Source organism: Anser anser (genome assembly GCF_964211835.1).
Source record: "Anser anser genome assembly, chromosome: 3".
Taxonomy (NCBI): domain Eukaryota; kingdom Metazoa; phylum Chordata; class Aves; order Anseriformes; family Anatidae; genus Anser; species Anser anser.
This window is the reverse complement of record NC_139722.1, coordinates 67,778,220-67,803,273: the sequence shown is the minus strand read 5'-3', so window position 1 is coordinate 67,803,273 and position 25,054 is coordinate 67,778,220. Positions and strand designations below refer to the sequence as shown.

At 40.8% G+C, this 25,054-nt stretch overlaps 2 protein-coding genes and 1 long non-coding RNA gene across 44 annotated transcripts in view; 2 read left to right on the top strand and 1 right to left on the bottom strand.

Annotated features, from left to right (window-relative positions):
* Positions 1 to 3,553, bottom strand: part of LOC310897390 (uncharacterized protein) — an 82,509-nt gene extending 78,956 nt beyond the window's left edge. For 15 of the 36 annotated variants that reach the window (XR_014582290.1, XR_014582291.1, XR_014582292.1 and 12 more), the window contains exon 1: positions 3,305 to 3,435. Coding sequence is in view for 1 of the 36 variants with exons in the window: in XM_083830992.1 (XP_083687118.1) it covers positions 3,305 to 3,346 (42 nt within the window). In the remaining 35 variants the exon portion in view is untranslated. Of the gene's footprint in view, positions 1 to 3,304 lie in introns of all 36 variants that reach the window. The other 21 variants (XR_014582305.1, XR_014582306.1, XR_014582307.1 and 18 more) reach the window with 15 other exon arrangements.
* An 80-nt stretch (positions 3,554 to 3,633) lies between these two features.
* On the top strand, positions 3,634 to 7,364 carry LOC310897392. The gene is made up of 3 exons (XR_014582309.1): positions 3,634 to 3,755; positions 3,995 to 4,076; positions 6,811 to 7,364. It is a non-coding gene; the product is annotated as an uncharacterized lncRNA (long non-coding RNA).
* An 899-nt stretch (positions 7,365 to 8,263) lies between these two features.
* SCAF8 (SR-related CTD associated factor 8) overlaps positions 8,264 to 25,054 on the top strand; it is a 165,305-nt gene continuing 148,514 nt past the window's right edge. For 4 of the 7 annotated variants that reach the window (XM_083830964.1, XM_083830965.1, XM_083830966.1 and 1 more), the window contains exon 1: positions 8,700 to 8,891. In XM_083830964.1, coding sequence (XP_083687090.1) covers positions 8,715 to 8,891 — 177 coding nt within the window. In that variant the 5' untranslated portion in view covers positions 8,700 to 8,714. Of the gene's footprint in view, positions 8,348 to 8,699; positions 8,892 to 17,190; positions 17,561 to 17,865; positions 18,184 to 25,054 lie in introns of those variants that run through there. The other 3 variants (XM_083830968.1, XM_083830967.1, XM_083830969.1) reach the window with 3 other exon arrangements.

The window sequence follows — 25,054 nt, the reverse complement described above, 5'->3', positions numbered from 1 at the left end:
TTTTTTAAATAGAAGAATTCCCTAATATTTTCTTGGTTACTTAAGCACTTTGGGTACTGTAATACAAAGGAAAAGCATTTTAAACTTTGAATGGTGCCTTTTTGTTGAGGTTACAAACCAAGAACTACTTATCTAAAGCAGGATTTGGGATTTCACTATTAAAGGGCTGCAGCAGAGTCACCCTGGAGACTGCAATGGTCTGTCACAGTTCTGTAAAACAATACCCTAATCCCTTGGACTTTCTTAAGCTAATTTTGGAAGTTGCCCTGACATTCATAATGCAGCACTTTGTCTTCACGTATTCATTTGCTGCTACAGCTAGTAGTAAATACTTTTTGACACTGTCACCCTAGCAGTTGTTTTAGTTTGGTTTTGATAGCGCCTGTGGAAAATGTGACATTTTACACTAAAAAGAAAGAAAAGAAGAACAAAGTACAGAACAATGAGAAACTTCCCTCTCATGTGAAGGCAGCTCAGCTGGCATGGAAGTAGATGGACTCACAGATGTGAAATCAAGGGAGGCTTTCCGGTGATTGCTGAATCATTTCTTCTTTTGTTATCGCTACAGGGCTTCCTGTCAGCAAATCAATAGTGCATTCAGGATACTGCTAAAAGGCCAGATCCTATTCACTGAGGAGCCCCGATTAGCCGTGTGATGTCAGGGGACCTTTCAGATCTAATGCAGTAACATTGTACCAGAATAAAGGTTATCCACATCCAGAGGTGGAGGAGTGAAAGCAAACGGGAGCACACCCATGCACCACTCTTCAGGTCCATAATAGATTTTACAGTGTGGATATCAAGATTCATTATGTTGTCCCCTTCTCCTCTATCAGATAAGGGAACTTTATTCAACAAGATTTGTTGTTATTTTAAGGGAACAAAATATAAAACGTATCCAGGGCCTTCAAGGGAACAAATAAGCAGGTTTTAGTGAGGGTGCAGTGTATTGAATCCACAAGGGTAACAAAGTCACCTCCCTCTTTGGGGTACTGGATGACAAGCTCCAGGTAACAGAGACTGAAATTCTATTCTGATCTGCTGTGTTAGTTGCATGAAATCCTCCCCCAGATGCACAGGGGGAGAAAAATACAAGTAAGTACTGTGCCTTTAGGGCTATATCATGAGTTCAGAATCACTACACACAGCCTCCCCAGCTGCTGGCCAGCCTTCAGCAGCAGGCCCAGCTGGGAGGGCCAACTGCTGCCCCTCACCCAAGCACATCTCCCAACCACAGAGTGCCTGCACCCCACACTGTCTTGGGGCAGCCCAGTCCCCATCTGAGAGGGGATCACACCAACAGAAAATTGCACATTTGTGACCAGGCCTCCAACTCTTGCTGTTCCTACAAGGACTGTTGTTGACAGATTACTCTAATTTTTCTTTTCAGTTTAAAAGAGAATAAACAGGTATCAAAATGACAAAGCTCTAGCATAACTGTGTTTAGTACTTAAGAAGGAAAAAAGCAAAATCACTTTCCACCCAACAGGGTCCACATGCAAAAGATGTCTGCCTCCAAGCTCAGTAGTCCCAGAGTGGTACTGGGAAGTGAGAAGGCTTTTTTTTTTTTAAGTAAAGGAAAAATAAATTAGAAGAAGACACACATAAGATTCGTTCTGCAGGGAGCTCTTTTATCTTCAGCAGCAAAGACACGGTAACATGACAGGTTAAGACTCTAAGAGGGTTTTACTGCCAATCAGGTACTTTCAAAATGACCAATTATTTTATTTGGGAGGCTGAATAGGCATCGCCCAGAATCCTCCAGTTTCTTTGTTGTGCTGGGCTCAGATCTCTGCTCAGTCCATGTACCACCCAGTGATAAACCCTGCCAGACTATAATAAATCCCCAGAGCTTACTTACTGTGCTGTTTTAGAAGGCTAGATGATAGTGAGCATAGCACACATTTCAAACTCTTCTTGCTCGCTCTAAAGCATACATTTCAAACCAAGAATATGAGGCTCTTCTTCTCAATTAACAGCAACAAGAAGCCTATGGACAGCTAAAGTCTTTCAGCTATGTTATGATCTACTGATTCTACATAAACAAGAGCTGAACAACAACATGCAAAAAGGCTGGTGATGTTATAAATAAAACTGGGTTTATAAGATCCACTATGAAAAGGGAATAGCACTACTTCTGAAAAATACAGTGTGCAAAACAAACTGTAAGACTTTTGTCCATGTTACTCATACTACAGTGGTAGTCTTATTCAAAAGTCAGACTTCATTTTTTTTAGATTACCTAGAGTGACTTTTTAACACCTGCTGAAATGCAGTTACAGCTCTGTTATTAGCTTTTGCATGAATGGAGCTGATTTCTCTAAATTCCTAAGCAGTTAAATACTTCTGTGGCAATGTTAATTACTTCCTACATCACACTATTTTCAGTAAGAGAGGAAAAAAAAGACGACACCATTAAGTATAGTGTCAAGTAATGGAGGTCTGGAGTATTCAACACAAGATAAAGAATCCACTATGAAGTTACACTACTAGCCAACACATACCTTAGGTCATTTAACAGAATTAGGTTAAAGACAGTACTGTCTTTGAAGATAAGTCAACATTTTAACATAAAATACTAGATTTTACGTCAGAGAGGAGCACTTTCTTCAGGTTAATTTGTACACTTTTTATCATACACATTACCAAAAGCTTGAAGGTTTAAGGTTTCATTACCTGCCACTTCAAACAGCCCTATTCCAGCTCTTAGAGACAGTGGAATGCAACAGGTATGATGCATATATAGGCAGCTTAATAAGGCAAACAAATAAAAACCCCAAATACTACAATAAATGTCTGCTATACTATATCAAGACACTTTAGCAGTTAAATTGAAAGTAGTACCTACATTTCTTATTTCCTATTTAAGCCACAGACTACTTAAAATCCACAATTAAAAGAAACTAAATTAAAAGCTGTTATTTTTTTCTATAATTTGACTATGAGTTCTTTCACTAGACACCCTTACTTTACTCAGTTTTCTAACATGAGTTATTTTCTTAAGCTGTTAAATTGCTTTCTTCATCTATGATGATCCTTGAAACAGAGCATTCACTTTGATCAAGAGCAAACAAGGAGGCCACCTAGCAGCATAATACAGGAAGCAACCAATAATACATTAACTCAAAACATGACTGTCTCTTTCCACAGAAAGTTTGCAAAGTAATAGTACTCACAAGCACAACCAGAGTATAATTTCCTCCCATCTCAGAGCTAACTACACCTCTCAGATCAGAACAGAAGACATAAAAGAAGACAAGCTATAGCTCTTACTAAGAAGAACAGATATAGCAGAATCCCTTACCTGTAAAATTTCTGAATCAGCCTTCTCACTTTTAGCACCCATACAAGGAAATAAAAATAAAAAAAAAAAACTGCAATTAAGAACCAACAAAATCCTCCAACCTCCCCACAGTAGGCAACACTACCTTTTTATAATAGCCAAACGTTTGTCATAAGAAGCCACCTCTTCTCAATGAAGGCTGCAACATCCAATCTCTTCCTTCCTTTCCCAACAAGGCACAGCTGAACTGGTTTCTCCCATCTGTCCCTTTTCTTCTTATCAAGCAGATGAAGCTAATAAGCTATCTATTAAAGGTGTGTTGTTGGGTGTTGCTTTTTTTTCTTTAATTTCATAGTGACACTTAGAAAATAAAGAAATCTGTAAAATAAGGTAGCTGTTGTACTGTTGTACTTACTGTTTAGATGCCTCTATACTAAATGACTAATATAAAGTTATATCTGTAAAACATATGGTAAGTGAAAAAAAAAAAGTAGCTATCTTTATTATTATAGCATTCGTTTATAAATATATGAATGGTTTAAAACACTTTAATTGGAATTATCTTTCAAACAGGGGATATCTTTAGCAGGAGTTCTACTGTTGCTAAAAGATTTGTCTTGCACTTTGCTGCCTTATTGTCTGATCCCTCTCAAGAATTTGGGTGGAACTAAAATGGGCAATAACTTAATTCTGCTCTTTATCCTGTCCTAGGGGCTGTTTCTATGGCTGGGAAAGCTGAACTTTGTGTAAAACAGCTCTAGAGGAACCATAGCTTACAGCCTCCTGTACTAAGGTAAACAGGCACTCAACATGCAGCGTTGCAAACTTTATTAGGTCAGAAGATGCTTATTTGTGGTTCAGTAGTACTTTCCCTAAGGCTGAGACAGATAACTAGCTTTTGCTAAGTTAAGTCTGCCCATGCCTATGAGTCAGAGGTGGCTGACTGACATCACTGAAGTGATTGAAGTATTTCAGGTGGTTTTGGTGAAGCAGGTGCTGCTAGTAACCATGTATCTGAGGTGAGGAACATGCTTCACCTGATACTGATGCCAAGGCACTGACCCAGATTTTTTCAGATCTGTTCTGAAAAATGACAGGACACCAGACTTACAAGATTTTGTCTTCCCCAAACAAATACTGTTGTGTATATAAGCCATATAGCCTGAAAAAAGAATTTAATTTTTTTTCTTTCTCATGGGAACTAAAGTAAGCTGGTAGCTTTCCTTTTGTTTTGTGTGGCTAGAAAAGATTTAGTCCTTTCCAAGTATTTTACTTTCAGCCAAGGTAAAATGCTTTGATAGCATGGATATCAAAGTAAAGGCTTTTGAATAAAAAAAAAATTGAGAGTTTTTCTACATGTTATTTTTGTTTCTAATGTGAGTTGTGTTTACAATTAAGTGTTTATGATGCATTTTTTCCAGTGTCTACCACCCCAGAAAAGGGGTACTGCAATTTCTCTGTTCTGTATCACCCAGAGCACCCTCCCCTGGTCCACACACTTCGTGTGGAATACTTCTGTGGTCTTAGGAGAAAGAAATGCTGTGTGAGAGGATAAATACTCCTTGCAGAGTGGTGTTTATCTGTTAACGTTGGGAGTTAGTAGCTTCACCTGTTCTAGGAAAGATTTTTCTTAGAGGTAAATACTTATCCTTTTCAGAGAACTACTAGAAAAGAGAATAGGAGATCTAAGTGCCTAGCAGGAACACAGTGATCATCACACTCTGTTTTTAATGTCTTAGGCATAGCTTTCAAACAAAACTTTTGTTGACAGAAACAATGCCTCTCTTTCAAAAATGATATTTACTAATTGTATGCTTCAATTTTATTTTAAATCATGCTTCTTGCTCAGGTTGAAGAACTCTTTGTAACATTCCTTCCATGTGATGATATTAAATCATCTTTTTTCTCTCCCTGTCTAATTATAGTATGCATCTCCATGGAAAAATTGATGTTGTATTTCTCTTCTTCTCCAAACCGCACTTAAAACCTAACATTATCTGTTCTGTTTGAAGTACAATTACAGTTTCTGCTAGTCTGGAAACTTAAGATGTTACATCGTGGTTTTGGGAATCACACTTTGGGATAGGAACTGTATAGCTGGTAACGATACTTAAAATGAAAATGCATGACTTTCAAGGTTATATAGTTTAGTCATGTTAATAACAAATCTAAAATTAATGCACGCCACTGTTATTCCTATACTTGATGCAGTAAAGTTTATATAGAAGTGGCCTATGGAGGGAAACAATGCAGAATTAGTGACTTGAAAAATATGACTTTCATGTAAGTTTAGTTTGTTTCCAAGTACATCTAGTTAGACTGATCTGCTTTCTGAAGTTGTCTCTCTACTGTAACTTTTTCTTCTTTTTGTTCTTCTCCACGTCTCCCTCAAATATCTCAAATTTCACACTGAGTTCAAGTCTTACAAAAAGAACAACATGTAAAAAGTCATAGCAGATGAAAAACCCATTTTAATTTCTTGGTAGGTAAACTCTGTGTGAAAGATTGCACCAAGAAATTGCCAAAATCTTAAGGACAACACCTAACTCCTGATAAAGAGACTATATACAATAGCACTTATCGTATCTTCCTTATTAGAGGAAGAGATGTTGCTTGTTTTAGTCTCACTAGCAACAGGAGCATGAATTTTAGCTTTACCTGTGACTGATTCCCTGTGTTCCAAGTTGAGCCAACCTTTTGTCAAATAGGTTTGTAGAGAAGTCCTGAGGAACTGTCAACATCAGTTACAGTTAAGGAGAGTCTGATCCTGTAATTGGATGGACCTTTGCTCCTTTATGTAAAACTTCATTGCTCATGCCAGTGAGCTCAAGCAGACAACTTGATGTTAGATTTGGGAAGAATTACTGTACTGACTTATTAAGAACAAATTTTGTATTAAATGTTTCTTTCTGACCCCCCCCCAACAGCATTCTAGAACAAGACAAATGTTTATTTAAACATCTTGTACTTTTTCTCTTTCAAAAGTTTATTCAGCTGATTTCAGTTCAGAAAACAGATTGATAATAGTTTTCCTTTGCTGGTGCTACAGCGTATCTATCAGATTTGATTGTAGTATATTACCTTTTTACTAGCCACTAAATATGCAACTGTTAATCTAATTATTTTGCAAGTATTTTTGAACAATAGCATAGGATTGTTTTATCTTTATGGTAGCCTACCATACCATTTGTTATTAATGATTCTCATTTTGTTATTTTTATTCATATTGCCAATTTTCTAGCAACAACTAAACCTTGCTTGAGATTTTAGCATATCCATGACTGGGATTTTTAATTTTTTTTTGGTTGTACTGAAGTCATCATTTGCCACCTTACTATGAGACAGTGTTAGTAGTAGATAGCATTAGTACTAATGCCTGGTTTCCTTTTAGTAGAATCAGTGCTTTAATTACAGCATTGCAAGATCTTATTAAACAAATACAGGTGCTATAGTTGGGAGACCTTATGCCTGTGGTTATCACATACTTTATCAATGTATAGTTTCAGACTGGTTACATTATATTACAGGTTCAGTTCTACCTGATGCTAACTCAAAGGATTCAGAAGGTATAAAGAAGGATTTAAAGAATAAAGAAGCCTTAGAATTCATCAGTGCTAATAATTATGAACTAAATGAAGCCTAAATAAAGTCTGGAGTCCTGTCTTTGTGCACTGACTGAGGAGCAGCCCTTATCACAGCCTGTGACTTAACTAGAGATCTCAGGTTATGAGAGAACCTTTTTTAAAGAGGAAAGCAAGGCATTATAAATAAAGACAATGTGATTCCAATGGCACTAAGGGACCATTCATTTCCTATTTTGTATCATGAACAGAGAATGGGTTAAAAACAGTCCTGAGGAGAAGGACATATGAGATGGTTGGTGAGAAGCTCAACATGAGCTGGCAATGTGTGCTCACTGCTCCGAAAGCCAACCATATCCTGGGCCAAATGTAAAGAAGTGTGGCCAGCAGGGCGAGGGAGGTGATTGTCCCCCTCTGCTCATGTGAGACCCAACCTGAAGCACTGTGTTCAGCTCTTTGGTCCCCATCACAAGAAGGATGCGGAGCTATTAGTCCAGAGGAGGGCCACAAAAATGATCACCTCTCCTGTGAAGACAGACTGAGGGAGTTGGGGTTGTTCAGCCTAGAGAAGAGAAGGCTCCAGGGAGACATAGGGGCCTACAGGAAAGCTGGGGAGGGACTCTTTGTCAGGGAGTGTAGGGATAGAACAAGGAATAATGATCTTATCCTAAAAAACAGTAGATTTAGATTATATATTCAAAAGAAATTCTTAAATCAGAGGGTGGTGAGGCACTGGCACAGGCTGTGGATGCCCCATCCCTGGAGGTGCTCAAGGCCAGGCTGGATGGGGCTTTGGGCAACCTGGTCTGGTGGGAGATGTCCCTGCCCATGGCAGGGCGGAGTGGAACTGGATGAACTTTATGGTCCCTTCCAACCAAAACCATTCTAGGATTCTACAATCACTACTCCTAAAAGAACTAGGATAAGATAATGCAAGATGTCTCTAGTACAGGTGGTTCGCAACTTGCATTTATTTCAGCAGAGCTCTATGAACGCAGTGTTTGATGGGCAAAAGCTGAGTTCACGAGTTTTGGTCCTCAGCATGCAAAGCACACCAGATGTTACGCATTTGCTTTGGTTTAGTAACTAGATTACAACTTCAATTGAGCTGAAATAACTAAGCTGAATAAAAATAAGTGAAAACTATAGTTGAAGAGGAAATCTCTTAGAAATAATCTGGCTTTTGTTTTGATGTGGCATATATAATTCGAATAACAGACCAGTATACAATTAAGAGCGTTCTTTTATTATTTTAATAGTTCTTCAGAAGAATAATGATTATTTTTTTTTATCACTCCTGGCTATGGCAAATGGAAGGGAAGAATAGGAGGGCTTTCTGAAAAATAATCGTGCTCAGCTTGCCTATTAATTTTTGACCCATCTTCCTCAGCTCCATTGTTAAAGCTGCGGTATTTTGGAGAGGATATGCTGATGTGGGAGATTCAAGAGTGAAGGAGGGTCAGCACCTGTGGAAGAGGAGCAGGTAGTCTGCCAAACTTTTTATCGTAGTCTTTTGGGAAAGGAGTGCTGGGAGTTCCTGGTTACTGACAGCAGACAAAAATGCTGTCGGAGGGGGAATGCGCGTTATTTATTTGTGCTGGGGTTTGTTTAGGCGGGGAGGGCAGGGACAGAAGGCACCGGTGCAAGGAGAGGAAGGGGAGCGCGCTTCCCTGCAGACCGAGCAGCGCTGGCCGGGGGCCGCTCCGCGCGGGGCCGCCAGGGGGAGCCGCGGTGTCGCCGCCGGGGGCAGGAGCTCAGCGGTGGTGCCTGGGGAGGGTGCTGCCTCCTGCCTGCGGCTGCTCCCCTCCGGGGGTAACTGATGCTGTCAGCGTTCCTTTGGGCGAGCTGGGATGCGCTTGGCGAGTGCTGGCGTCATAGCAGGGAGGCTGAGGCTTGGAAGGCTTTCCTCCGGAGCAGCTCTCAGTACGACTGACCTGGAAAGCATAAAAACACATCCTAGTGTTTCTTGCTGTACTGATGTAAAACAGCAGGAACAAGGCAAGACTGCATTTGAAAGCTTCCTTAAAGTAAGGCAAAAGTTATTAAAACTATACTTTTTATATACTTTTTATACTTATACTTTATGCTGTCAACTGCTTACATCTCACTTACTTCTATAAGTAGAGGTTTACCTCTGTAAAACCAGAGTGGTTTTAGATCACAGACCCATAAGAACGACAGAAAGCTAACCTATTTGCAGAAATACCAGTTTAATTCTACCTGACTAGATGCATATGGAGCTGAAATGCTGAATTTGGTCTTGAGTGAACACACGGTCTTGGTTAGGACACACGTTTCTGGTTGCGTAAGGGCTTTTGAAGTGACATAATCTTGTCTTATGAATCCTGCAGAGCAAGCATATGACTGAGAAGGGTCACCTGGCTCATAACGGTTCATTCCCCAGTGGCCGGGCTCCAGCCTGGAGAGAATGGCTTCATTTTTCCTATTTCCATGTTGTGGGGGAAGTGTATCTTTAAAGCAGTAGTGTGTTGTCCTGCTTAGCTGCTCTGCTGGGAAGCCCCACCAGCACACCCAGCCCCGGCCCTGCTGTGTCCTCCTCTCCTTCTGAACGCACCATGTAGCAATCCGTGAGTGGCTCGTGCTTGTTCTAGCTATTGCTTAACCTGAGAGTGGTTCTTGGCAAGTGCATTCACGTCTGAGCAGAGCTGATGATGATACAAAGTGTTCTTGAATGTTTGTGTTCCTGCAGTAGTGCCATCACCCAGGCAGAGTAACCTTTAGGTTAAGGTGCGAGTTCACGGCAGTGTTAGCTCCTTGAGGCTTGACCGTAAGGAAAGAGTGGCTGTTATAAAATGTCAAGCTTGACAAGATGATTGCTGCTGTGTTTCTTCTCAAAAACCTTTCAGAGTCAACAATCCAGTTTGCTGCTACAAAGTCTTATAAAAAGCTGACAAAAAAAAAAAGAGCTTTTAAATATCCTATTCCCTAACTTCTGACTAATGCAAGATCTACCTGTTATTACTTACTAAGAAAACAATTATCTGTCATCGTACAAACATGCCTTATAAAGTAAATACGAAGTTTCTCAATGTTTACATTATTATATCAGTAATTTTTCACCTGTGCATGTGTAGTTTTATAAGGAACTGAAGGGATATACTTACTGTACACCTATCACCGTGCATTAAGGTTAAAAATGTCCATAAGCCTAAGTTTCAAGAGCCTGAGAATTGAAGGTGGAGCTACTTAGGGACATCAAGCACAGCGAGGAATCCTTTGTTACTAAAATGTATTTACTTTACATTGCCTACAGGCTAGGTGGATTACAACTTGTCCTGTAACAAAACTAAAGCAAACAGAGGGTTTGGGACTGTGCTGTGAAGTAAATACCACTTTTCCTACGGAGGGAACATGTACCTTTGCTTTCTGTCCCTAGCAAAATACCAGATCTCACTGTTTCAAGTACTGGAAGGCACTGTGCTATTGCAAATATTGTATGTGGTCCTGTGGATAACATCCACAGGAGAGCAGTTATCAGGATTGACTGGAATGGTGGCTTCTGTACTGCTTGTGTATGGGGCAAATATGGTCTTTGACTAGGAAGCTGTAGCAACTTCATATGTGTTTTTCTTAAAGTGAAATGATTTCAATTTTTTTTTCCCCTCCAAATGATAAGTAGATTACCATGGGAAAATGCAATTCTGTACCTGTTCCAATGTATCAACAAAAAAGGCTGATCCAGTATTGTGGTAAGGGAATTAAAAATTCCCTGAACTTTACAGAAAACTGTGTAGATTTCACCAAAAAGAGTTTAGTTAAATTTTCTGGTTCTCTGCTGCGAAGGATCGTTCAAGAGAAGGACATAAGAATGAATGACTTAGTGGCTTGTTCCTGTGCTTGCTACTTTCGAGACCTGTTTTGATCCAGGAAACAACTTTGGGCTGAGGCAGAGGGAGGAGGTGCCTTCTCCTGTAGTGCCATGAGGTGAGAGTTTTAATCTGGGGGAAGTTCACCAGGAACCTTTGTTGCAACTCAGCATCCTGTAATTACTCTTGATCTGGTTGCATATTCAGAAGGTACCTCCAGCTCTTCGGCATGGTAGGTCTTTTAACTTTTTATACCCCAACATACAGACACTGTACATCACAAACGTTGCTATGACTTCTAGCTGGGAATGTCTTTCCTAACACCACTTTTGATAGAAAGCATGTGTTTTTCTGGTAGCTGCCTCTTCCCTGAGACCAAAGCTTCAAGTGAGCCAGAGAAAGAAATGAAATGAAGTACTGTGCTGGTTTAACTAGATTGTTTTGGGGACCACTCAGATCTTGAAAGTATTTTCTTGTTTTTCTGCTTAACAAATGTAAAGATTGGTCACCTAGAAACATTACTGTTAAGTTTTGCTGGACCTGAGCCAGCCAAATCCCAATTCTGTTGTCATCCTGAGCTAAATTCTGAATCCAGGGTTGTGGATCTGGAGAGCTGAGTAGTTTGGATATGTGAGACAAGCAGATTTCCCCCTGGAAACTGCAAGAGTTTGGGAAATGTAGTGCTGTCACACCTGAGTAACTGTGCATGTATCAGCTCAACCTGGCTGAATTCAGTAGCTCTGACTCAGCGCTGCCTGTGCTGCAGTTTAGGTGGTGTTTTGCAAAGCCCTGCAGTGCTTATAGTGTGCCTGTTTGCCCAGTTTCTCACTATCCTTCATAATAAAGAACTAGACTATATTGATAAATATATTTATAAAGAGTAAAATAAGCATCAAGTTAAGGGTGTTGGAAGTAATCATAACTGCGTAATGAAATCCCTTCCTGGATGGAGTTTCCAAATCATTTTTGTGAATTAGTCTTGCATTGGTTATTGGCTTAAAAAAAAAAAAAAAAAAGGATCTTGGAGAAGAAAGGATCTGCTGATATACCTTTAGTTTAGTTCTGATCTACTGGTTGTAGAGATGGTCAAGCGAAAAACAGTAAACAAATACTCATGCCTTGCTTGAAACATACTCATAGCGTAGAAAACATTCAAGAAGCACAATCTTTTCCCCATGGAGAATTTGAGTGTGCTCAAGAGCTTTTGTGATTTTTGTTGTTGTTTGTTTTATCCCAATCATATAAGCCTTAATTAAATTATTTTTAGGGCATATGGAGAGAAGTCTCAGAGTTGACACATAGCTAACTGCCATGCTGTGAATACATATTATTTCAAGGCTGTTAATACTGCAGATTGCAAATATTGTCATTCTAGTGTACACTTTCAGTAAATCCATTGGAATGGGAATATAAAAAGGATAAAGAAAGCATGCCTATAACTTCTGTAAGTAGCCAGTGATTTTCTTACCACCCCTAGGTAAAGTGGTGGTGGCTGTCTTGAAATCCTTGGTCTTTTATGCTGACCAACCCCCTGTGTGTGTACCTGTTATCCTCTTTATCCTGCTAGTTTCCATTTAACTTTTCCAGTGCAAAGATTTCATTGATTGATCTGTCCTTTTCCGAAGCACGGGTGTGTATTCTTGAAAGAAACAGATTAATTTCTCCATGTGTCTCAGTACTCTGTTGCTTGGTCTGTACTGCCATTGACTTCTGGTCTCTTCTATTGCTGTGTGAATTGCTGATGAACTCAGTTTTGCTGTCCAAGATCTAACAGAGTGAGTGATAGAAAATCTTACTTCACTGTCTAACTGGAATTATTGTTTACTGAAAGGTAATGGAAGAGACGAGAGCTCCATCTGTTTAGACAAAAATATGCAATTGATATGACTGTAATGAGGTCATAACTTGCCAGAAAAGAAGCTCTGAAACAGGAAAATCAGGCTGCACTGCTGAACACGATGAGGAAAGTGTCAGTGTGATAAGACTGCATACTTTATCTACTTCGTCTCTTGGGACTTTTTCCTTCAAACATAAAATCATATTTTGTCAGTAGTTGATTAATTAGGTGTTGCAGACAGATCTAGTCAATAGAAAGTAAACCTTGGCTGTTCCTTCACTTTTAGTTTTCTATATCTGATTTTTGGTAGCTATCAGAATACAGATGTGTGGTGAGAGTCTAGACCACCCACTGAAGAAAAATGTGTCCAGGTCCATGCCTTCCTGGGGCAAAGACACATGCCTATAAAATCTGTGTGCTGATTTTATATTTAAGAGTGATATTTTGTACTTTTGACAGAAAATGTGATCTTAAGCACTGACTGAAATCTTGATTTCATGTCTCTGTAGCTTAAGATACTACGTGTGATAGCTTAGGTTTCATTTATTAATCTTAAAGTAAATAAAAAGCTTGAACCAAAATATTAAAATTTCCTGACATTGTGCTTGAGGTGATAGAGAAATTATGGAAATGGTTCTTAGTGTGTTGTGTTCACTTCTGTCATGTTCTGTAAAACAAAATAAGATTTTCTCAGCAGACTGGGAGAAATAGTTCTGGTTTTGTAATATGGCTGCATACTGGAGATCTGGTACATGTGGGCATGAGAGAAGACATAACATAATATGAAGGAATGATCCAATTTACTGGTCAATAACTGATTCTTCTAGTTGTCAGCCCGTATTTCAGAAGGCACATGAGCTAGCAGATAAACATTTTTTTAAGATTAAAAAGTTTCATCCATCCATCATCTTTCATGTTCTCACTTGAGTTTTTTTGGCCCTCATTTGGCTTGTTGCTCTACAAACAGCACTGTGCTAAGTATGCAGTCTTATGTTGGTTATAAGGTCTGAAAACTATCAATGAACCCTCCTCGAATTTCCCTTGAAGCACTTAAATTTATACTTGAAAGCTTTATTTTATTAGCACCAGAATTGAATTTAAGAAGATTTCACTATATACTTTATATATATATATACACACATACATATAAAATAGTTATTTCAGTTTGAGCTTTCCAAAAAATGGATATGCTTGTAGCTGGAATTGGCTAGAAAACTTTCTCTCATGTCTTTTACAGTGTTTGCAAGTGGATATCATAAGGATTTTCCATGTTCCATCCTTGTAATTCTGCTGTTTCATTAAAATCAGATAAGCATGCTGTAACTGCTACTGCAAAACCATTGGCTAACCTTTATTTTAAAAGAAATGTCTTGTTAGGAGCAGAATTAAAGGTTGGCTATGCTGCTGTAAGAAACGGTCATCATTCTACCTTGTAATTATACACATACAACACAGTATGAAGTTCAAAGTTGAGGATTAGAACCCTGTATAGAACAAGAAATCATTAGGAAATGTTTCCTAGCTGAGCTTATTTTAGTAATGTTGGAGATAACACTGTAAGCCTGAATTACATTGTCAGCACAATTGTATCAAGTTACCCAAACCTACAAGAAAGTCTGAGAAATGTTGCTGGTAGTAATTTTTAAGTCTTTTTCTTCTGCTTTCCACATTTCATTTGAAATCAGTATGGATCTAAAGTGTATATCTGAGCTCTGAAGCTGGCCTGTATATTAAAGCCTGAATTGTCTTTGAAAGTGTTTTTTGTTTTTTTTTTTTTTTCCAATGGAGTAATATTTGAAACGATTTCTGTGGTGTAATGACTAGAGTCTGATGCTGTCAAGCTAGGACAAGTGCAAAACAGAGTAAGTCAAGCCTGACCTGAAGTTACTGGACAGTAAATGGACTGGGGTGCCCAGTAACCAGGCTATCATGAACAGCACATGGTTACAAATCTGGTGGTTCAGAATTTCTTTTACAATCTTCGAAATTATATACATTTGAAAAAAAAGAGCCCCTCATGAGAACCTGTAGGTAACAAATTCAGTAAAAGTTCAGCAGAGAATGTTTTGATATCTCTAGTTATAAATTAAGAACATCTAAAATGGTGGTAGTGAAGGAGTGGCAACTAGAGATGCAAATGAATGATGACAATGAGGTAGTTAGTGAAAAAGGATAGAGGAGAAGAATGTGCTAATGTTCAGTCAAAACAGTAAGCAGCTCTTTGAAAACATGCTGGGAAAAAATAAGTAGGGAATGGCAAGGGTACATACAGAATGGCTTGGTTTTGATGACTTAGATATCTTAAAAACCAAATGTGGCGAGAATTTCTTGCAAAGAAAACAGTATCATTCTCTTAATTTAAGCTGCAATTGGCTAGTAACAGATCTGCTTTTCTCTATGCCTACGTGAACCCCAGCTTTCTCTCCTGACACTTGTATGTTGGTTGTTAATCTAAAAGGTGAGAGGAAAGGGCAGGGAATGGTTCACTTGGATGGAGGACTTCTTAAGGGCATTAGTACGTGTGACACTTGTTTGTTTGATTGAATCTATATTTAGAGTTGTCAGAAGTAGGAAAAAGGAGGGCATACCTATCTTATCTTATGAAAAACTCAGTACATGTCAGATTAAAGATTTTGTCAAGCTTGATTTTCTCTCATAATTGCAAAGCTGCGTTTGTATCCAAACAGGAAGCATACTCCACCATTGTGAATCTTGCATATAATTCATCATGTTGAAAAGTGTGATCTTATTTGTGAAATTGAAAATGTTCAGGTTTGAGTTTCAGTAGTTGCACAAAGCATCAGAATTGAAGAAATCCTGCGTTGTGCAGCAAGCTGTCACTCATTTTCATTCAGAACAAGATGAGAAACCTCCCGACTCTGGTATGTTATGAGTAATACTATAAGTCATTGAATTAGACAGTCTCATGGAGCAAGGTGGCCTTGCCCCAGAATGAACCATTTCCCTGCACTGTTTTGATATTACTTCATTCGTATGCTTGCTTAATTTAGAACACTTAGTGTTATGCTCAGAGACACATAACCCATTTCTTATTCCTGGATGATAGCTAACTCTTTCACTTCAAATTCAGGCTCTGCACATCAGAAGTCAAGCGTTCATTAATACATGTTAAAGTGTAAATACTACCGTTCCTTCTCTGATTACTCCTTTACTCATTCTTCCCTTTCCTTCACTGGAAGAACTTAGGCTATTGGAATAAATATTCCATAAAAACAATCACATGGAAGTTTTTGGTCACTTTGAGGCCAGTTTTAAAATAATTTTGGTAAAATGTTTTCCTGTCCATTGTGGTATTCCATCCATTTTCATAGGCAAAGCAAGACTTGCTTCAGTTTCACTCAAAAGAAAAGCTACCAAATACTGGAGGATAGTTTGTAACTGAAGGAGTACCAAGGTAATTGTTTTACCAGTTACTATTGCAATATAAAAAAATCCCATGCAATTTCCCACAAAGCCTCTACAAAAATTTGAACAGAAATGTCCCTTTGCATTTTATTTACTCTTAACTCCCTGGGGGAGGGGGGGGTGGGGTGGAAGAGGGGCAAAGACCTTGCTGTCTGGGGAACTTGTTTCACTGCTTGACCATCTTCACAATGAAAAAGGTTTTCCTTCTGTTGAGTCAGAATCTCCCCTGCTTTAATTTAAGACCACTCCCTTGGCCTGCTGTGTACCTCTGATAGAGACTTAACTTTTTCAAAATAATGAAAAAATGTTAAGGCACCTTATTCAGGCACTTCTATTTGTAGGTGCTGGCTGCTACCAGCTGCCCTCCCTGGCTCAAGGCTCTCTATTCTCTAGTCTGAGCCCTCCAATCCTTTCTGAAAGGGGCATCTGCTCTAACCTCTTGACAATCTTTGTGGCCTGTTCCTGCAACAATGTTGTTTCTGGAGATGGGCTTCTTCCTGATGTTAACCTATTGGGGAAGAAAGACTCCCAGCTCTGTTAAGACTTAATCTCTTTATTTGCATTTCTGTAAGGGCAAATCCATAACATTACAAGTCTACCCCAAATTCTGTGTTTACCTTAACTTCTAAGTTAAGTTTGTCAAGTAAAGCTCTCCTTGGTCTGTAAGCCCCTGACGCCCTTTGTAAGGAGTGTTAATGGGTCAGGGAGAGACCTTGTGCCTCAGCTCTGAGGGGAGCTTGTGAGGAGAGGAGCGTGTGGGTGATCCGGAGAGCAGCCTGGAGTCCTGGCCAGGAAATAAACACAGGTCAGACCTGAATTTGCTCTGCCACAACGCTGCCGTGTCCGCAGGGCTAAAGGACATAACTGAGCTCTGGGGAAAGACCCCTGCGGCTCCGTGCTGAGCACGCCTCAACTCCTGCTGCAGGTGAGTGCCCGCTGAGGGACGGATCGGGGGGCTGGGGGCTCTTTTTGCTTCATTATCTCGCTGGTTTGTGCCCCACGGCTTCTCTTGCCGCCTTCTCGGAGCTTCAGCGGGAGCCATCGGGGCCGAGAGCCCAGGGTCGAGGCCGCCTCTTTCCCTCCCTCCCTGCCCCAGCGTCGCGGCCGGCGGGTGGCCGTGAGGCGGAGCCGCCGTGTGGCCGCGGGGCGGCGGGGAGGCGGGCCCGGTGGCGGCGGCGGCCCGGTGTGTCGGGCGCTGCCCGGCAGGCGGCGCTGTGGCCGCCCGCGCCGCTCTCGGCTCGTCTGGGAGCTGCGCTGCCAGGAGCCCCCGCGCGTCCGCCATATTGGCGCCCGCGCCGCAGCCGCTGCGCCTTGTTCCTTCATCGCCTCCCGGCGCGGCCCGGCGGAGCCCGGCGGGGGACGGGACGCGGGCGCCGCCGCCGGGCGGGGAGCGGGGCTCGGAGGCCGGGAGGAGCCGGGAAGGAGCCGGGCCCGCGGCCCTGCTGCGCCAGCCGCCATGGCGAGGAGGCCCGGCGGCTCCTGAGGCGGGCGCGCACGCACGCACCGAGCGAGGCTTAGCCCCCTCCCGGCCGCCATCAGCGGAGAGAAGCCGCCCGGCCCCCTTCTCCGCCGCGACATGGAGGCCGTGAAAGCCTTTAACAGCGAGGTGCGTGACCCCCTCGCCGGGCTCGGGGAGCGGGCGGGGCCGCGGGGCCCGGCGCCTCGCCGCGGGGAGGGGGCGGCAACGGGCGCGGGCAGGGGAGCGGGCGCCGGGCGGTGGCTGGGGAAGGGGCCGGGGCCGCGCAGCCCCGGCCGGGGGCAGGGGCAGAGGCGGTGGCGGAGCGGCCTCCGCCCCGGGAAGGTCGGCCCGGGCTGGGGCGGGGCGGGGGAGCGCTCCCCGGGGGCTTCCAGCCCGCGCCGGGCGGGAGAGGGCTGCTGACAGCCTGCGGGGAGCGGCGAGGAGGACGGGGGGGGAGGAAGAAGGGGGGAGAGGATGGAGCGGGGGAGGCCTCCCTCCCGCCCCCCGGGGGGCTCCCCTCGCCCCAGGCCCCCTCCAGCCGCCCTCGATCTCCCTCTCTCCCCGCCTCCCGGAGCTGCCTCGTTGAAATATGGGGACGGGGAGGCCCGGAGGCTCGCCTGGGTGGTCGGAAGGAGCGTGTTCAGAGAGGTCGGGGCGGCAGCAGGCGTTCCTGCGCGCCTTGCACCGAGCTGCCGTGCTGCACCTCGGCGCTGTGAGCCGCATCGCCGGGAGCGGCACGCCAGGGCGACAGACACCCCCTGGCCAGCCAGGTAGTGACACGGCGTGGGGCTGCTTCCCGTGCCCCTGGTTAATATTTCTTTTTATCGCGAGGCTGTTCGTGCGACAACTGGTTCCTTCCTCTTCACAGCAAGAGTTTGTATCGCTTACCTGTGAAAGTTGAGGTGAGAATAAGGAAACAAACACCTAGTAGGTCATATGTCATAGGAAACTGGACTTACACATATATTGAAGGTAGAAAGTATCAGCTCTGACTACAATGTATACTTCTGCACACTGCCCAGTATGGGAGCTCCAGGTTGCCCTCGCTCTCTGCCCCCAGCCTACAAGTGACATGGTTTTAACAACTTAAAGGAATACAATGTTATTTCATTTTATTAAATGGTAATTTTATTTTTTTTTCTTAGCGATGTGCTAATGTGCTAACCCTATTATTTCTATAAGTCAAAACACAATTTTTACAGGTTTTAAAACAGGCGGGTACTTCCTTATAACTCAGTAGCAGTTGAGTAGCCATAACCGATATACAATTATAGATATTGCGTGTAATGTAATTTAAATTCTTAAGTGGAAGAATCACAATGATCACTAAAAGAAAGATAAGATACTACAAACTAGTTTTTTCCATTTTATTTTTGAATTAGCTTACATACTACAATCTTAAGTAGGGAAAAGGAAAAGTCTGGTTACAAGAACAGAGGAGCATAAACAGATTAGAACATTTCTCTCATGTATACTTGCTAGTGTGAGCAAGTTTTCACTACCATATTGGAAAACAACTTCTGACTTGCTGCACGCTCAGGTATAAGTACAGTCAAAATGATTAACTCCAAAGACTTAGGGTGAAAACCATACTGAAGAGAAGAGCTTTAGAATATGCCTTAAATCTTTTAAACGCTTGGGAAAGAGTATGCTTTGGATTGTTGAAAAAGAAAACACAGATGAAGTTATGATATTTTAATCATTTTTTTTCCTATGGCATTAATAGACAGCATCTATGATTAGACTTGCTTTTATGATTTCTTTCTGTTTTGGTTTAACCTGTGTCTTTGTATTGGCATGCAGGAATGTTTTAAAGATACTGTTACCAAAACCCTGATCCTGGAAGTAAACGATACAAAACTTGCTGTGTTTGTGGAGTCCTGAGTATAATTGCTAGCCACTCCAACACCTCTGTACCAAGTGCAGAACTTGATTTTATCTTAACTTTTCGTAGTTGTTTCTGGTCTAACTGACCTATGCGCATTTTGCATTTTAGAACTGTGAATGTGACTAATAAATATTTTAAATAGGTGAAGTGGATGAGTCCAAAGGTTATAGTCTGTGCTATATCTAAATACTTTTGATTAATTTAATTCACTTCTAAAATTCCTTTTCTTTGTTTATATGATGTTTTAAGGTCATGTTATACTCCAAAATGACGTCAAAATTCCATTCTAGGGATTTGGGGCTTAAAATAGATGTAGATTAAATTTAGCAGCAGATGGGATAGAGTAAATTTGTAGGGAAAAAAAAAAAAAACACCAACCTTTTACCATGCCTTCTCTTATGCAGTTTGCATTCAGTTAACAATTTTACTGTAGTTGATGTAGTTCATGTAATTTACTGGTGAAATCTAGGTGATGCTTTAGAAGGAACATTCCAAATACATTTAAACACTTAAATCTGCAGTGTAGGTACTTCTACTGTTTGTTTCTTGTTTTTCAGGGAAGGAGTTGTGTTTGGATTCTGCAATGAAGCTAAAATAAAGACAGAGGTCCATCTAGATAGTGTAAATTGCTCCAAATGTATGTGTAAACTGAGCAAGATCCCATATTATAGCTGTCCTATACAGTAGGCACAATTGAAGTGATTAGCATAGAGTGGTCATTAATTTGTTTAGAAAGAAATCTCAAGTTTCCTTGAATGCCAAGTACTGGAAGTAATGCCTGCTGTTGCAGAAAGTTGTTCCATGTCCAGTGATGATACTTGGCATTGTCAGTGCTGTGCCTAATTGTGTATATAAAATTAGCTCTAACATTTAAAGTCTTGGGAGAGGTAAATATGAAGATGAGAAATAATCCCACTGACAAGTAAAACACGCTCAGTATTGTTTTATTGCAATGGTTGAAACTTTACCTTTGAGTAAAAATTGAACAAAACCACAATATTATACAACTGACTTGGTGTATCATTATTTGCTAGTGTTTCATACTGTACAGTTTATCGTTTGCTACAGTTGACGTCCTAAAGTTTAGCCACTGCAGAATCTTTTTTTCCAAGTCTCAGTTCAGGCCGTGAGCTGCTTCTGAAAAGTATGACACCAAAGTCAAGAACAGGTCTTGACAGAAGAAAATGGTTTAAATGTTTCAAATTCTTTATACGTTCCTTAAAAGGTATTTTGTTAAAAAGAATTCAAATGAACTAGAGACAAGCATGCTTTCTTGCAGAGTGCCAGCACAAGGATGATAGTGGTGTAATTGCAAACTTAAGTGATTAAAACCTAATATTTGTTATATAGTTCAGTGTTAAAGCCTTATTGTCAGCTTCAGAGCTAGCCATTCTCAAATCAGTTTCAGATACTGTGCCGGAAATTGTTTGGGGATGCTGTACTCCAGAGTTTTCATGCAATTTTGAGATTTAATTTACGGAAAGCAGAGATTACAGATTAGTTTTAAATACAGTATAAACTGGATATTTGAAGTAATACTTTGTTAACCACATTAACTGCATCTTCTATGCATTTCTAGTCTTGGAGCAGCGCAATATATTACTGACATCAAAGATGCAGTTTTTTAAAGGGAAACTGTATGTTTAGAGGGAAAAAAAAATAAAAAGGAAAAGACAAAGCTTCTCCCTGAAGCAGCCACCAAGAAGAAGCAGCTTCTCTGTACAGTAGGGTTTTGGTCTTTTTTGCATACAAATGGATTGAATGGAAAAATTAGTATCATGGAGACATGGAAGTATTTGAACAGGAGGATGCACACAAAGCACTCTAAAATTAAGACAGTGCTTATAATTTGCATAAAGAGCAATATGGGTTCCTGTGCCTTTTCTCTTGTTAATCTAAGTGTCTTCTAGGTGAAAGAGCCACAATTAAAACACGCATAGAATTGTTAGACTGGACTTCAGCAGTTATTAGCAATGAAAGAGGTTGTCTGCACGTAGGTCATGATAAAATGAGCTCTTGGTGTGCAGAATGGTTGTGGGAGCCATATAAGATGAGAGGAAGTGATATGTAAAATCATCGTTACGTTTGGGTTAACTGCTGCTTCTGAAGTTTGTCAGTGGCATGAGTGTAGCAGTCACTGATCATTTCACAGAATCGTCTAGGTTGGAAGAGACCTCCAAGATCACCCAGTCCAACCTCTTACCTAATACTAACAAGTCCTCCACTAACCCATATCACATTTGCTGGTGATGCAGTTAAATATAAATATACTCAATTTTACGTAATTGTCTGTTGGTCACCTTTACCATGATGTTTCTTTAGAGGGTATGTTGTAGGTGGCAGCAAGGAACAATTCAGTTAGCTGGACTGGAGAACAGTTCAGAAATGGGAGCAACGGTGGCGGCGGTGAACAGTTCAGAACGTGCCCCTTGGAAATAACCCACATTTTAATTACCTGTTGGAGAATATAGGTGCATGAAAGTACAGAAGTGTAAATCAGTTGTTCTATTTTAGAATACTTTATTTAAATGGCATATTCTAAAAATCACCAAGGCATCTTTTTCACAAAAGACTGTCAGTTGATGCTAAAAAAAGCTAAATGGTATGCCTCATAAAGATGCTAAATAAAGATTGATGCTGAATAGCTGGAGTGAGTGTTAAAAAGGATTCTCTTTGAAAAGAGGAGCCAGGGCTTTGAGCAGTGCAAGTAGTGATACTAGCAGTTGTGAATGAGGAACAGTGAAAGGGCACGTAAGCTGCTCTGGAGCAAGTTATTTCTTAGACCCTGCTGCACATTTCATGGTGGCTGAAGCACCTGAAACATCTGCAGAGTTGGTGGTAGTGGTGGTGGTTGTTTTTTCTTACCACTGAGCAAATGAGAAATCCTGTCTGTTTCCTTTTCTCTCTCACTAATAGTTTAATGGTGGTAGAGAAGTGCAACCTGCTTTCACATCCTCTGCTGTTTTGAATAATTCTGCAACTGTTACATTTGAAGCTTTCTTACTTTTTGTTTATCTGATACTGCATTTATCATCTGAGATTCGTAACTTTTCCTGTAGCAAATTGGGATGAAAACTTTTGTTTTACCTTCTATTCTTAATTTTCAGAATAAAAAAACAACCTGCTGTATTTGCATCTGCATATAGACACATCTGGAAAGTTGTCTCCATTTTTCATTCTTAACCTCCGGCTTGGATGTAAAAAAGTTCTTCAACTTTATTTTGCTTCATAATCCCATAGTACACCCCTGAGAAAAAAACACTGAATCTGCAGAAATCTTATAAATTCCCTTAAGATACAGCAAAACATTTAAAATATTGTTAATTTCACTTTTGCTGTCAGGGATATGAAGAGCAGTACCGGCGAAATGTAAATATTTCACCAGGTTGCTTCCCAGCAAGAGTTGACCTATTCACCTTTTTGTTAAAGGTGTGTATGGACAGAAATCACTTTTCTCATCAGGACGTAGTAAATATGAAATTGATGTTCACCTGATTAAATGTCTCCGTGTGTGCTGAATAAATATTTACAGTCTCAATATCTCATTTTCAAAACCTGATGTGATCTTAATCTTTCTCCAGTCACAGAATCCTGAGTTCTGGCCTTGTAAATGATCATATAATGTGTATGTAAATGTAATGTAAATGATCATGTAAATGTGCTAAAGGCCCCAAATATTAGCTTTCTTTTCTGCATATATTGCTCAATGACCTCATGTCTTCTGTGAAGTATCATAGGGCAGACCTTGATTATTTTTCTGCCTTCTGTGCATACACTTTAGATTTCTTCTTAAACCGTGGTCTAGATTAGATCCCTGTGTGCTTGGAGGAGGTGGGGGGCGGTAATGTAGACCTCTGGATTCTGCTAATGCTGCTGGGTTGTGACCGGGTAGTTCCAAGTATCGCTCCTGTTTGCTGTTCATTTAGAGCACAGCAAACCATTTTGCAGTTGAACACAAATGCCCTTCTGAACTCTCATGACTACAGTTCCTTTGATTTTTTTCACATGCTCACTAAGACCATGCCTGGGGCTACAATCTTTTGCAAAGTACTTGAAATTATCTTAACAAGTCTTATTAGAGTTTGCCATCAGCAGTCTGTTTTCCTCTGGCAGCAGTAACAGTGGAGTCTAGTAATCCAAATGGCTTTCTTATAGAAAATCAAGAAACATTCAGAACAAGGGTATTTGATAAAACACATCTTCAAATGAGATCCAGACATTTGATTATTTTCATGGGGAATTTTTCACTTAGGGGGAGGCCTGTTTTTTTTCATTGTCCGTAAAATTGGTCCATCTCTGGACAGCGGCTGAGAAATTTGTCTCCCGAGTGGCTGACTCAGCCTTGGTTAGGGCCTGCATTCCTGGCCTCAGCAAACACCGGTGCAACCCATTGTGAGGCCTGGCACAATGGTATGTAATTGTCTGTTCACATGTGCATTCAGAGGTCAGCTTGGCTTTGAACTCCATAAACAATATTAGTCCTTGTTCTTGTAGCATAGCTTTTTGTGAATTGCATGAGCTGTTCTTCCATTTCTTCATTTCTTTGGAGCTATTTTTCTGCCATATTTCTCTGGGAGTACTGACAGCAGCAGCAGCCTACTAGGTGATTTTATTAACCTTATTCACCTGCTGCTTCTAGATTCTAGCATGTGTTCTTGAAGAGAGCAAGAGGGTCTTCAGCTACCACTATACTAGTTCTGAACTTCACCTCTCTTTGCCAGCTCTACTGACCAAAACCAACCCTTTTATATATATAAATATATATATATATTTAAAGGAGTTGTTAAAATTTGGAGAAACTAAGAGGAAATGAGTGCATTGCCACCATGACCTTCAGTCAGATTTATTCCACTATAAACAGAACATGTATTTCTTGTGACAGCCCACTCCTTATACCCTCAGGCTTTTAGCGAGTGAGCTACCATTTGTACAGAAGTGGCAACCGTGGACATACAACAACTTGACGTTGTCTTTCCACTTTTTTCAAGAGCTTGCCTACAGAGTTCAGCTGATTGTACTAGATAGAGTTTTGATGGTGTGAATTTTCTTACATTTCAGATGAATAATACTGGATTGCTACTTTTTTCTAGCGTTCTGATTATACAAGCACGTAGCTGGTTGATATTTTTCCGATGCTTTGACACGTGGAAATATAATACACGTATTTAAGTTAATAAAATATATATATTGAAGATAAGGCATCTGCAGCAAAGCCACTTTCTGCATAGCAAAAATAATGCATTTTAACCAGTTTATGGTTTTGACAGCCAGTGCTCTGGTTCCCATTTACAATATTAGTACAAAAGATGTGTTAGAGAGGGAAGAGCAGAGCTTGGATCCCGGAGCCAGTAGCAGCAAAGAGCAGTGGTTTGGGTGGGTGGCAACTGAGCGTAGCACAGTAACAGCAGAGTTTGAAGGTACCTGTTTCTGTAGCCTTGTCCTTGTTTATTTTGAAGTTCTGTCTTAATTATCACATCTGTTTTGAAAGATTGGAGTAAATACTTTCTTTTTCTGAGCACTGATTACAGCTGCACAAGGTATTTTGTAAAAGGCAGTGAACAGCTGTATTACGTTGTTGAATTGGAATTTATAATTGAAATAACATGCATTTTTGGGAAAGATATTTCAGCAGATCCATCTTCTTGTGCTGTTTGGCCTAGGGTTCTGTGTTTCCACATATTCATTGATTTGGATTTGAGTGGTGAGGGTTTTCTTCTTTTTTGGAGGGCTGGGAATTTGGAGGGTTTGGAGGG